At 41.7% G+C, this 13,243-nt stretch overlaps 1 protein-coding gene across 1 annotated transcript in view; it reads right to left on the bottom strand.

Moving 5' to 3' along the window:
* Positions 1 to 13,243, bottom strand: part of LOC145391064 (sodium/potassium-transporting ATPase subunit beta-like) — a 48,625-nt gene that overhangs the window by 2,903 nt on the left and 32,479 nt on the right. The window contains exons 2-6 of the mRNA XM_080265793.1: positions 7,903 to 8,049; positions 6,936 to 7,055; positions 6,437 to 6,618; positions 5,332 to 5,451; positions 62 to 224 (exon numbers count right to left, since the gene is read on the bottom strand). Of these exons, the coding sequence (XP_080121919.1) occupies positions 62 to 224; positions 5,332 to 5,451; positions 6,437 to 6,618; positions 6,936 to 7,055; positions 7,903 to 8,049 (732 nt within the window). The remainder of the gene's footprint in view (positions 1 to 61; positions 225 to 5,331; positions 5,452 to 6,436; positions 6,619 to 6,935; positions 7,056 to 7,902; positions 8,050 to 13,243) is intronic.

Below are 13,243 nucleotides of genomic sequence, written 5' to 3'. Positions count from 1 at the left end.
CACCTAGAGGCAGCACTAAGGTACATCATGTGAGTGGATGATTAATGCTATAAACGCTTACCCATGGGATGATCAAACTGTACAGCCACAATTGGGGAAAGATATCCCGGGACATTCATGTATGGGAAGAAGTACGCTGGGAATCCACGCCAGGGAGAGTATTTGATGGGGCCAATGTACTCCTTATCAGCAGGATTCTCACCTTCACACGACACCCATATCATCTGTTAAGGAAAATTTTTTAGTTTTACATCAGTTTATCCACTGCAACTCTCAGGCCCCTATACAGTAACTCATTCTCATCATCATCATCATCATCACCATCTGGACCTCCTTTCCCACCCTAGGGCAGGGTGAGGAGTAGCAATGTCCAGACAGCCCAAGTTTGCCCAGTTCAATGAGTCACACTTCCATTCACTCATCATTCAAGCCCCCAGAATCCTGGCTTTATCTGATACGCCAAAAACATTCACCACATTTTGTAGCTTCACATAAACGTATCCAATAGAGTCAATCCAAACACTGTCACGTTAAAAAGGGGTGCCAAATCCCTGATCATGCACTTCTCACAACATTCATCCAGCCAGCTCAATCTCTTGTCAGTCCCCTAGCTTCATCGACTTCCATACCTCTCTTCCTCTCACACAAATCCACCATATCCCTCCATCTTCTCCTTGGCCTACCTCACCTTCTCCCTCCTTCAAATTCACTCAGATACACCATCTTCATCACTGTTGTTATCCATTCTCTCCACATGACCATACCATCTCAGTACACTCTCTTCGAGTCTGGTGTCCACAGACTTCCTCACTCCGCATCTTTCCTAAATAACATTATTTCGTATCCTATCAACTCTCTGTACTCCATATACATTCCTCAGCAGTCCCATCTCCATTGCTCTCACTCATAACCTTTCATTTTCATCCCAAACCATTGTCTCACATCCATATGTTAAAATTGGCACTAACACTCCATGTACGCCTCGCGCAGCCACAACACTCAAGCCTCAGTTTCTTATCAAGGCCTTTATGGCACCAGCTACTTTCCTTCCTTGTGTCACTCTACTTTCCACGTCTTTTGCACATTTTCCTCTCTCTTCTATCACTGTACCTGGGTACATGAACTCTCTCACTGATTCCAGTCTCTTTTCAATCACTGTAACATCACACTGGGAATCACCTTCTCTCTCAATAATCATCGATTAACTCTTTTCTACATTTACTCTCTAGGCCTGATGCTCACAGAAATCAGCAAAACTCTGCACTAGTCTACCACATTCTTATCTGGTACTTGCAAGTAGTAGTGCATCATTAGCATACAACAAATTTGAGATATTATCCATCACAATTCATTACCGACGCCTTCCCTCTCTCCATTACTCGTGGTTTTACTTTTCTCATCATCCCATCCACATATATATTGAACAACCACGGGGACATCACACAACCTTGCTGCATGCCCACAATGATTGTGAACCACTCACTTTCATGCCCACTTACCCTTACACGTGCCTCACTACCATCATAAAAACTCTTGACGGCACCTAGCAGCTTACCATCTACAATGTACATGTGCAAAACCTTCCACAATCCTTCTCTGTCTACTTTGTCGTATGCTTCTTCCAGATCCATGAATGCCATAAACAGCTTATAATCCTTCTCACATGCCTTCTCCACTATCTGTCTTATTGCAAATATATGATCCATAAACCCTCTGCCACTCCTAAAAAGCCACCCTGTTCATCACTCACTAAGACTTCTGATATCTCTCTTACTTTCTCTATAGTGTAATAATTCTTCCATATACCTTCCCACGCTCAATAAACTTATACGACGATAATTCCTGCACTCACTTCGCTCACCTTTATTTTTGTACAAGGGTACAATCACAGCCTTTTTCCACTCTGCTGGCACAATTTCACTCATCCATGCCTTCTTACATATCACCAACAAGCACTTAATTCCACTCTCTCCACTATACTTAATCATCTCTGCATACAACTCATCTACCCCAGCTGCTTTCTCATTTTTCAGTCGCTTCACAGTGTTCTTCACCTGTGAGAGTTACATTTCCTGGCACTGCATTCTTTCTCTGCACACCCCTACAACCAATCATGTTTACAGTGGCTCTGCTCTCTCTATTCCCATTCATCAGACTTTCAAAATATTCTTTCCAGCCGGTCCTTACTTCATCCCCATGGGTTAATACTTTAACACTTACACCCTTCATGCTTTCACATTTCTTTCCGCTGTCACTTCTACATTTCCACACATCTTTCCAGAATAACTTCCTATTTTCAGTGTAATTTGCACTCATTTTCCTTCCTAAATCATCATTTACCTCCTCCTTTTTCCTCTTCACTAGTCTCTTTAAGTGCTTCTTGCTCTCAATATATTCAGTTCTATTTCAATTGAACCCCTGTCCTGTAACCACTAGCCACTTCTTCCTCTTTTCCTCCACTGTTCTCTTAACCTCTTCATCCCACCATGCCGTACCTTTCTTCTTTTTGTTACTCTTGCCACACCACACACCATATGTATTCCACAGACTGTCCAGATCCATTTCATTCCAATTCACTTATTCTAACTTCTCCCCTACTCTGGTCCTGTATTCAACTGCCATTTCTTTGACCCTCAGCTTCTTGACTTTAAATCTTTCTCCCTGACTGCTCTCCTCTCTGTCCACCTCACTCCTCACAGCTTGATCTTGCACACCACAATCATATGACAGACCTCCACATCATCCTCTTACACCCCTTGTATCAGCAACCATTCCCAGCATCGACCTCTCCACAAGCATACAATCAAACAGGCTCCTTTCAACACGATCCCCGTTCCTTCTATACCATGTACTATATATTTATGTGCACCTTTGTGCTTGAAATACAAATTACGAACTCACAACCTCCTTTCCTAACACATATCCTTCAGTTGCTTCCCATTATAATTTTCTCCGGGTACACCATTACGACCCATTATGTCATCCTCAGGACCAATGCCTACTCTTCATTGCTCCCACTGCTTCATCCAGCTCATCCCAAAATCTGTCTTTCTCTCTCTCTCTCACTCCTGTCCTCACACAGTGCATACATTACATACACTGCCACTTTCACCTTCTCAAACTCGAACTTGACATACATACACCTCAAGCTGACACATTTGTAATCTCTCATTCCACTTTGCCACACTTCATTCATCAACAAAACAACTCCTTCCTTGCATCTTCCTCACCCATTCATGCCTGACCCTATACACCTTACACCCTCTCATTCCTCCACTTCACACCCTTTCATCATTGTTCCACACAATGCCATCACGGCATATCTCTCGCTCTTGAACACATTCACCACTTCCACCCTCATGCTCCCCTCATTCACACCTTTCACATTCCACATGGCCATGCAAATCTGCCCATTTGGTTAGGGCCCTGGGCAGATATTGGGCCCTCTGAGGCTCTTGGAAACATTTACCATAATTAAGTGATTTTAGGTAGGAGAATCTGGGAGACACTTAACCCAGCCAAAAACCCTGGTTATATGGTTACCAACCAGCATAGTAAATATTTTCCTGGGTACAGGAAACCATTTGGCTTGTCACTCAGTGTAGAGACCATATGGCATCCCTACATTGAGTGAGTGGATGATGGGCACCCCCATCTACCCATTCTCTGCTCAATAAAATCATTGGATATGAGTGAATAGAATGCATATACACCATTGCTAGGTTACATTCAATCCACCTTAACTCTCTCGGTTCCTATGACTCACACACTACTCAACAAAATTATCTAACATCAGGTGTGATAAAATTAATGTATGCTTTGTCGGCTGAATTTTTACCCACACTTGACACCCAAATCTTCTGTCTGGTGCAACTTTTAGAGTAGCTGTTTCTTCTACTGATAAAGCAGAACTCTTCACTCAGACTTTCTCCTCCTATTCCACCTTCAACGATTCCACTGCCATTCCTTAAACATTTTCCCCCTCTGACTTTCTCATGGCCGACATTAAAATTTCTGAAACTGATGTATTTTCTGCTATCACTGGCCTCAATACTAACCAGGCATATGGGCCTGATAGAGTCCCTCCTCTTGTCCTCAAGAAATGTGCTTAGGCTTTTGTTTTGTTAATAGGGCAGATTGGTAAGTAGGGAGATAGCTAAGTAATAAGCGGATATTGTAGGGAATCGTTGCCACCGATGTCGATATCGTAGGGTATCACAGATTTCAGCTGTTGCCAAACATAGATGATAGTCATAGCTAGGAGTTGGCACTGTAGCTGGAAGTTGGCGAGGCACCTCTGTCACCAGTAACGTGGGCTGCTACCAATATAAAGTCGTGAGGTGTTGGACAGCATAGAGATTGTATTGTAAGTGAAGGTGAGGTAGAGACTCTCTGGGGTTACGAGTTTTATGGTGACACAGTTATATTGTTTGTGCGATGAACAGGGTGACATGACCCATGTATTGTCAGCGTGACAGTGAATCTCCTACTCTACCCTATCTCCTAAGCTACCTTCTCTCGTCTCTTCAATCCCCTTCTGCCTTCTATGGTTCTCTCACTCTCTCCTCTGATTTCTGGTAATATATACTGGCGGTTTCTGGCAGGGTAACGTGTGTGTGAATATGTGTGCATATGTGTGCATATGTGTTGTGTCTAGTACATTTCCATCATTTGAGCTAACTGGCTTTTGTCAGTTATCCCATGTGATCACCTGTTGTGTGTTTGCATACATTGTGTGTTTGCATTCTGGCCAGAGGATTGTGTACATCTCCACCTGAACACCAGACATTACCCAATGTGCAAATGTTACATATTGTACTTTGATATATATTAATGCCAATAACTATTACATACTGTGTTATGATATATTGATGCCTATACAGTAGTTTGTCCGAAGATTTCCTTGCTTCACATTTAAAAAAAATCCTATTCACTTTATGCATTCCTCATAAAATCCCTAAATTGAATTTTAATTCTCAACCAATCAAACTGCACCACACTTCCTCATACGAAATCCCCAGAATGAGGTTGGATACAGAACAGCTGATTTTTTCTATGGACATGAAACTAAACTAAATGCCAAAACCAGCCCAGCCAATAACTTCCCAACATTTACTGGAAACTACTGGGAAAAATGAAATCCATAATGTGTAATAAAATTAGTAAAACTCAAAGTCTCAGTTTGAACTTTTGACTCTGTTTATTTATGATTAAGTTTCCTGTCTAAGTGTAAGTGTAATTGGTCACCAAGACTGGAGGAACAATTTATTATTACAAATTTAACACTACTACAGTATATCTTTACATTCCTAAGCCATCTAAAAACCTTACCTTAGGCATTTTTCCACCTTCGGAGATTGTGCGTTCTTCAATATGGTCCTTCAGGGACTGAGGCATGTTCTCTGGCAGTTCATCCAATGACTGGTAAACATCAGGCACCCACTGAATCATCTGGAGAACAGGAGAGCAAAAATAAAACAGTGGTGATAAGTGAAAGTGTGTGATACAGGAGGCGACACAGGCCTCAAGGAAGGTCTTATCATGGGTATGCCCATAGTGAAAAAAATAACAACAGTAAATAAATAAAATAAATAAACTCAAGACTGTACAGTATTCCCCTGCTATGGTATCATAGTTCCACTGCTGGCAGATCTAGTTATTCAGGGGTTAATAAACCATCTCAAAATACATTAAATCCCTTTCACTTTCATTAGGTGTAAAACTGCCATCTCTCCATCCTGAATGCTTAATTATAACAAGAGATTAACACTACAATATGATGCTGTTCGTGAAGAAATATTATGGAAGGATGCAGGGCTGTAGTATTGTCTTAGTCTGCCATGGTGCAAAAGGATGAAAAACTGCCTATATTATGTTAATGAATTACAGTTATTATGTTAATGAATTACAGTTAAAGGTGTAATTTCACATGATTTACCACATTACATTGTTAAACCACCTGTAAATACACTTTAAACCAGAAGATTCTAACTTCCAGTGATCTATGTGGGCACTACAAGGAGTATTTAGGCAATCAAAATATTAAATCAAGGCTGTAGGGGACCTTTAGAAAGGACCTTTTAGAGGCATTTTACTTTTTTTGTGGGTTTTCACTACTTGTGGGTATGTCTGTAATTCTTGGTGCTGAAGAGGGATGCCTTCACGTGATGGTACTAATATAAACAGGTGGTGGAGCTGCCCGATTATACAAATATCCCTCAATCAGCTCCGTATCCTCTAAATGGAGAATGGTGGACTGCACGTGGAGGGCAACTTCAACCCACGGTCAGCTGGGTTCATGTCCAGATTACGTGAGGGTGGCTATTAGTAATACTGTAATGCTTTCCAAACTTATTAATCCCTTCAGCACGATGAATACAACAGGTAATGACACAAAAAGGAAACACAAAACAAGCATAATGAGATTCCTGCCCACCTTATTAAGCTTGAGGAGGATGCATGGGGACTGACGAGAATATCCCCACTGCTCATTCTTCTGGCACTTGTCTTCCAACCAAGTGTCATCGAATCGGCACACCTCATTAGGGCCAGGGGGGTCGTCTTCTGTACACAGGGTAATGTGCTGGCCCGAGATTTCTTTGCTGACTCCCTCATAAGCTGTTGAAAAAAAAAAAATCCGCAGTTTAGTTACCGTCTTCATCATCATCACCACAACCACCACCATAATAATCATCCTGGCCTTTCTTCCCATTTATGAATGGGGTAAGGTAGGATTTAGATTAGAAAAATGAAGCTGTTGTGAACAGAATCCAGAGTTTAGTCATCACTTTAAACAGAGGGAGTTGAGATGAGAGGCCTTTGACACCATCCTGTTTAGAAGAGTTGGGGTAAAAATGCAGAAATAACTTTGTTTAATTAATTGACCTCCATCCTGTTTAGAAGCGCACAAGTAGTAAAATACAGAAATAACTTACGCTTAATGAACTCATTGAGTGACTCGACCCAGTGCTTGATGTCTTCCTCATTATCATTCTTGTACCAGATAAGTGTAGACTCCACATTCTCTTGCCTGGGAAGCGGCCGGAATCCCATAGCTGTGGGAAAAGGGGACTTGGTGTAGAGCTTGAGGCAACTTAACCCACTAAAAGTCACTATAACACATTTTTTCTATCTGTCTATGTATCTATAGAAAGATCCTTTAATCCCAGGGGTGGCCACAAACAAATCGCCTCCATGTCACCCAGTTCTCTGCCATTTGGCTGCAGTCCCCCCCCAACTTCCATCCCCCCCCCTCTCATATATCTCCACTCCATCCATTCATTTCATTCTTGACCTCTCCTTCCCCTTCCACCTTATATACAATCTTCTAGTGACTAGGCAGTGCAATTCTCCACCCTCTCCACATGGCCAAACCATCTCAAGATCATTTCTCTTATATTTTCAATCACACCCACATCAATGCCATACCACTCCTTCTACCCTGTCTAACATCCCTCATGTGCAGTGCAGTAGTCAGATGGGAGGGCTGATTTGCCCAAAAATATGGAGACTTGTTTTAACCTCTTAACCAAGGCTCATCAAATTTCAAGCAACCACAACTCTGTATTCATGTTGTTGAAGTGGCCCAGTTCCTTCAGCTGAAAAATTAACAATAATTCACAACTCTGCAACTGCTACCCTAGTGCAGGGTTGGACCAAGAATTCATTCTCTTTTTACTAGCTTAAAATTTCCATCTCACCATTTCCTGTGTTGAGATACTGCCTGAGATTAGCACTAGAATATGGTATTTGTCAAAGAACTGCAATGGAAACAATGTAGAGCCATGGTATTCTTTACTTACTATGGAGAAAATCTAAATCATATAAACTACAAATATCTTCAAGACATCAGTCTGCATAAGGTACAGTATGGCCACATTACAACACCAGACTCCTACCTACCTGGGTTTCTCAGCAAGGAACCACCACCGCCAGGAGTGTACTTAGGAAGAGTGTTGGTGTCAAGGGTCTGGTAGAACACAGCCATCATCACAGCAAAGAATCCAGCCAGGAATATGTAGAAGATAACGTAAAACACTCCAATCTTCACTGAAAGGAAAGAAAACCATGATTAACTTTGTGGTTGCAAATTTACTACCCTACTGTATATTTTGTTTGGTGTTGGAGAGGGATGCCTTCATGTGGAGGCACACATATAACTGGAGTTCTCTGCTGCCCAGTTATTCTGTATTCTGCTCCCTCCCCAGTCCTCAAAATGGAGATGCTAGGTTGTATAAAAAATTGTAACCTCAGCCTGCAGTGAACCTAGTACACATTCACATGATCCCAGGGCTACATATACTACCGTACTACTACTACTACTGCTGCTACAACATTATATTTTGGCAAACAAAATTTTAGCATGCTTATATATATATATAGATAGATAGATAGATAGACAGATAGATATAATCTATCAATCTATCTACCGATATATATATATATATATATATATATACAGTATATACATTATATATATATATATATATATATATATATATATATATACAGTATATACATTATATATATATACAGTATATATATATATATATATATATATATATATATATATATATATATATATATATATATATATACAGTATATACATTATATATATATATATATATATCGATCAATCTATTTATCTATATATATATTATCTATCTATCCATCTACAGTATCTATCTATATATATATGTACTGTATATATATGGCACCAAAACTGCAAGACTATGACCTGTCCAGATCAAAAGATCTCTCCCTTGTCAAATCTTATCATTGGTTGGACTTTTTCATGTAATTCTTCTAGTACCAGATGATGATATGCAGTGCTGGAGAATGCCACAATAGTGATGAGGTTAATAAAGGTTCTATCTTGCCCCTCCAGTTGAAAAGGTATCTCGTAAACTAAACAGAACTGTCTAGAAATAATAGTGAAAGCAAGAATATGTCATCTATAATCCGCTCACTTTAACTAGGTGTAAAACTGCAGTCTTTCCATCTTAAATGCTGAGCTACATCAAGAGATGAACACTAAATTGTGATGATAGTCAGGTGAAAGTGCTACAGAAAGGATGCACAGCCACAGTATTGTCTTAAATTGCCATTAAGATATGGGAAATAATTTGCGAAGGATGAAAATCTCTGCCCAGTTAAAGCTAATAAACTATAATGATGTTGGGGGTTAATGAAGGATCTATCTATTCCCTCCTGTTCACAAAGTTGCTCCTATGTAGAATAAAAACGTCAGATCAATGCAAGAATGAAAGAACTACAGATTACATCACGGTACTGAAGTGGTTGTCAACAAGGCACTTCCTCCAGGTGAAGGTTAAGTGTGGCAGTTCCCCCACGTGCCAAACACACACACCTTTACATGTCACCCCTTCAGATGACATACTGTATTCAATTTCATTTTAGCTTACTCCTGACAGTTTTATTCAGCTTGGGAGAGACTTTTCAAATGGGAGGGAGGGGGTTAAGTTATGGTCTTCATAACCCCTTTCACTAACAGAGGTCCTTCCCAAGTTCAATAAAACCATCTGGAGGTATCAAGAACAACACAGAAAACACATCATCGGACTGTACCACCAACCATCCACACTGAATACCTGGACATGTTGGGGCTGTCTTATCCAGGGCTGATGTGGTAGTTTTAGTGTTTAGGCTATTTGTGGAAGCTCTGTAAAATGTTACCAGCATAGTACTGTACAGTGTATCAGCATTTACACAGGCTACTGGTACTCACTTTTGTGGAAAATCAGTGGTCTGTTTTAATAAATTCTATCAGTGTTCCTTGCCCCATTCCGGGATCAAACTCGTCTGATTGGACTGCAACCATTGTAAAGCCCTTTAAAGCCATGACCTTCTTCATATCATTCTCGGTGATCTCAGACACATTTATTAACCCTACGGTAAAAGAAACTATCTGAACTTGAGGGGTTTGATACAGCCTTCATTAACCTCTAGACAACAGTGATGTACATATAACCTGACTAAAATTCTTCGGAAATGAGGGGAATACAACTGAAAATTATGTAGCCAGGCTCAAGGGGCAAACCATCACCTCCCCCATGACAGCTGGCAGAGGAATTTGATCAACAAGCTACTTCCTCTAGGTGAAGATGACGCCAGGCAGGGGCTACATTGCAAATTGCACCCCATCTTCCCTTATCTCCATTTTCTTAAGCCTTTGTGGTGGTGGATGATAACCATGTAAACAAATGATGCCTGGCAGAGGATGGTGAACTGGTGTTAGTCAGTTTAAGCCTGCAGTGCACTGGGTTCACATTCAAATGAACCCAGGGCTGCAAAAACAACAACCTACAAAAACACACACAGCATAACTCATCCTTCGCGTCACCAACATGTAAGATGATACCGTGGTGTAATATGTAGAATAAATCTCTAGGGAACACGTTTTACGAAATCATCCTTACAACATGCCTTGACCTTAGTTCTCCCATTTGTTATCAGGGTGTACTATACTGTTCATTTTAACTTGGCAGAGAGAGAGAGAGAGAAACCCCGCCGGTATGCAGGTATGACGTTGGCTAGCTTCCAAACACTCCCGCTTTGGCCGATACATACAAAAACTAAGATAATACTTTTGGTAATCTAATGCGTGTTTTTCTCTCACCTGGCAGACAGAGGTGTATGTAAGATGCCATACAGTATAAGATGGACAGATAGATATAGACAGATAGATTGATGGATAGATAGATCGATAGATACAGTAGATCAGATATAGAAACCTAGCAAATCAATGGCGCCAAACCAAACAAAGCGGTGTCAAACAAAAGGAGAGGCGCCAAACTAAAGAAAACAGTGCCAAACAAAATGCAGTGCTAAACAAAAAATGCAGTGCTAAAAAAACAATGCAGTGCCAAACAAAACAGAGCAGGCAAACAAAAGAGTGGTGCATAAAAAAAGCAAGCAGTAGCAAACAAACAAACAAAAAAGCAGTGCCAGACGAAACAGGACAGTCAAAGAAACAGCAGCGTCAAACAAAACAGAGCGGTAATGGTCGACAGAATTTGGGTAAATTCTTGGAAGCCGCTCAACGCCACAAAGACCTTGCTTACTAAGAACACTAAGAACAATGAGTACACACATTACGAAATAACCTGTAACGCAAGAACACCTGAATCCTAGAAACCTGAATGTGTTGAAAGGTTACTGACGACGTACGAGAGAATAAGGTTCCTGTAATAAATCGCTAAGAAAGAGGCTTTAAGATCTGTATTATACCAACGACCCCTTCTTCAGTATACAATAATAACAAACTATTTAGCGATTTCATATCTGCTACACCCAGGCCATAATATTTAGCTCCAGATTCTCAGCTACACTCCTTTCATTTTAAACCAGGCGTAAAACTGCTCTCAATCTTTGCCAAGCTATAACAAGAGAACTATAATGGATCGCTAGTCACGAAGAAGTGCTTATGGAATGATATCAAGCCACGGTATAATTATTCTGCCACCGACTTAAGGGACACTTTTAAAAGGACTAAAATCTGGGCCAAGTTAGCGTAGGAGAACTAGAGGTGTATGTTCTATCTCTCCTTCTGGAATGTGGTGCTAGTCACGAAGAAGTGCTAAGGGAAGGGTGTAGAACTGAAGTATTGCCTTGTTCTATTACTGACTTTGGGGGAAAAAAGATGTAAAAGGATGAAATTTAAGTTAAAGTGAATAAATCCTCAGAGGGGTTAGTCATAGCGCTCTCTCTCTCTCTCTCTCTCTCTCAAATAAATGCATCGGGAGGCAGCATGAATGAGACTAGATTCCACACAGTCAGCTGGTCTAGTCTGCTCTATCGATCCCTGGAGCTCGCTCTCTCTCTCTCTCTCTCTCTCTTCTCTCTCTCTCTCTCTCAAATCGCCTGCCTTCAGTCAGAAATAGAGTTCTCCCAACCATGAATGCATTACCAGCAGCAAGCAGTGTACAGTAGAAGGACGGCCCAATGAGTTCAGTCAAGGCATGAGTGTTGTGTAAGTGTAAATGTGTAAGTGTAAGTGGGTGTGTAAATGTAAATGTGTTTAAGTGTACATGTGTGTGTAAGCGAAAATGTGTAAGTGTAAGAATTAATTACAAGATGGCAACGTTGTGTCAAGGTGTTCGTAAACAGTGTGGTGTGGTGTGGTGTGGTGTGGTGTGGTGTGGTGAGGTGAGGTGAGGTGAGGTGTGGTGTGGTGTGGTGTGGTGTAGTAGTGGTGTGGAAGACCCTGTGGAATAAGTAAACTCTAAGAATAAACCAAGAAACATCATTGTAGTGAAGAAGTGAAAACTGGGAGAAATATAGTATCTTTTTCAACATCCAGACGACTTTATTCAACTGAGTGAGTCCTAGGAGCCAGAGAGAAAGTCCTAGGAGCCAGAGAGAGAGTCCTAGGAGTCAGAGAGAAAGTCCTAGGAGTCAGAGAAAGTCCTAGGAGTCAGAGAGAAAGTCCTAGGAGCCAGAGAGAAAGTCCTAGGAGCCAGAGAGAGAGTCCTAGGAGTTAGAGAGAAAGTCCTAGGAGCCAGAGAGAAAGTCCTAGGAGGCAGAGAGAGAGTCCTAGGAGGCAGAGAGAAAGTCCTAGGAGCCAGAGAAAGTCCTAGGAGTCAGAGAGAAAGTCCTAGGAGCCAGAGAGAAAGTCCTAGGAGTCAGAGAGAAAGTCCTAGGAGCCAGAGAGAAAGTCCTAGGAGCCAGAGAGAAAGTCCTAGGAGCCAGAGAGAAAGTCCTAGGAGTCAGAGAGAAAGTCCTAGGAGTCAGAGAAAGTCCTAGGAGTCAGAGAGAAAGTCCTAGGAGCCAGAGAGAGTCCTTGGAGCCAGAGAGAGAGAGAGTCCCAGGAGCCAGAGAGAGAGAGTCCTAGGAGCCAGAGAGAGAGTCCTAGGAGCCAGAGAGAGAGAGAGTCCTAGGAGCCAGAGAGAGAGAGAGTCCTAGGAGCCAGAGAGAGAGTCCTAGGAGCCAGAGAGAGAGAGAGTCCTAGGAGCCAGAGAGAGAGAGAGTCCTAGGAGCCAGAGAGAGAGAGAGTCCTAGGAGCCAGAGAGAGAGAGTCCTAGGAGCCAGAGAGAGAGTCCTAGGAGCCAGAGAGAGTCCTAGGAGCCAGAGAGAGAGTCCTAGGAGCCAGAGAGAGAGTCCTAGGAGCCAGAGAGAGAGTCCTAGAAGCCAGAGAAAGAGTCCTAGGAGCCAGAGAGAGAAAGAGTCCTAGGAGCCAGAGAGAGAGAGAGTCCTTGGAGCCTGAGTGTAAGCAGTAGCAGA

The sequence above is a fragment of the Coenobita brevimanus genome, chromosome 16 (assembly GCF_032717465.1).
Source record: "Coenobita brevimanus isolate Jiangsu-jjx chromosome 16, ASM3271746v2, whole genome shotgun sequence".
NCBI classification, from domain to species: domain Eukaryota; kingdom Metazoa; phylum Arthropoda; class Malacostraca; order Decapoda; family Coenobitidae; genus Coenobita; species Coenobita brevimanus.
This window is presented reverse-complemented; position numbering and strand designations above follow the sequence as displayed.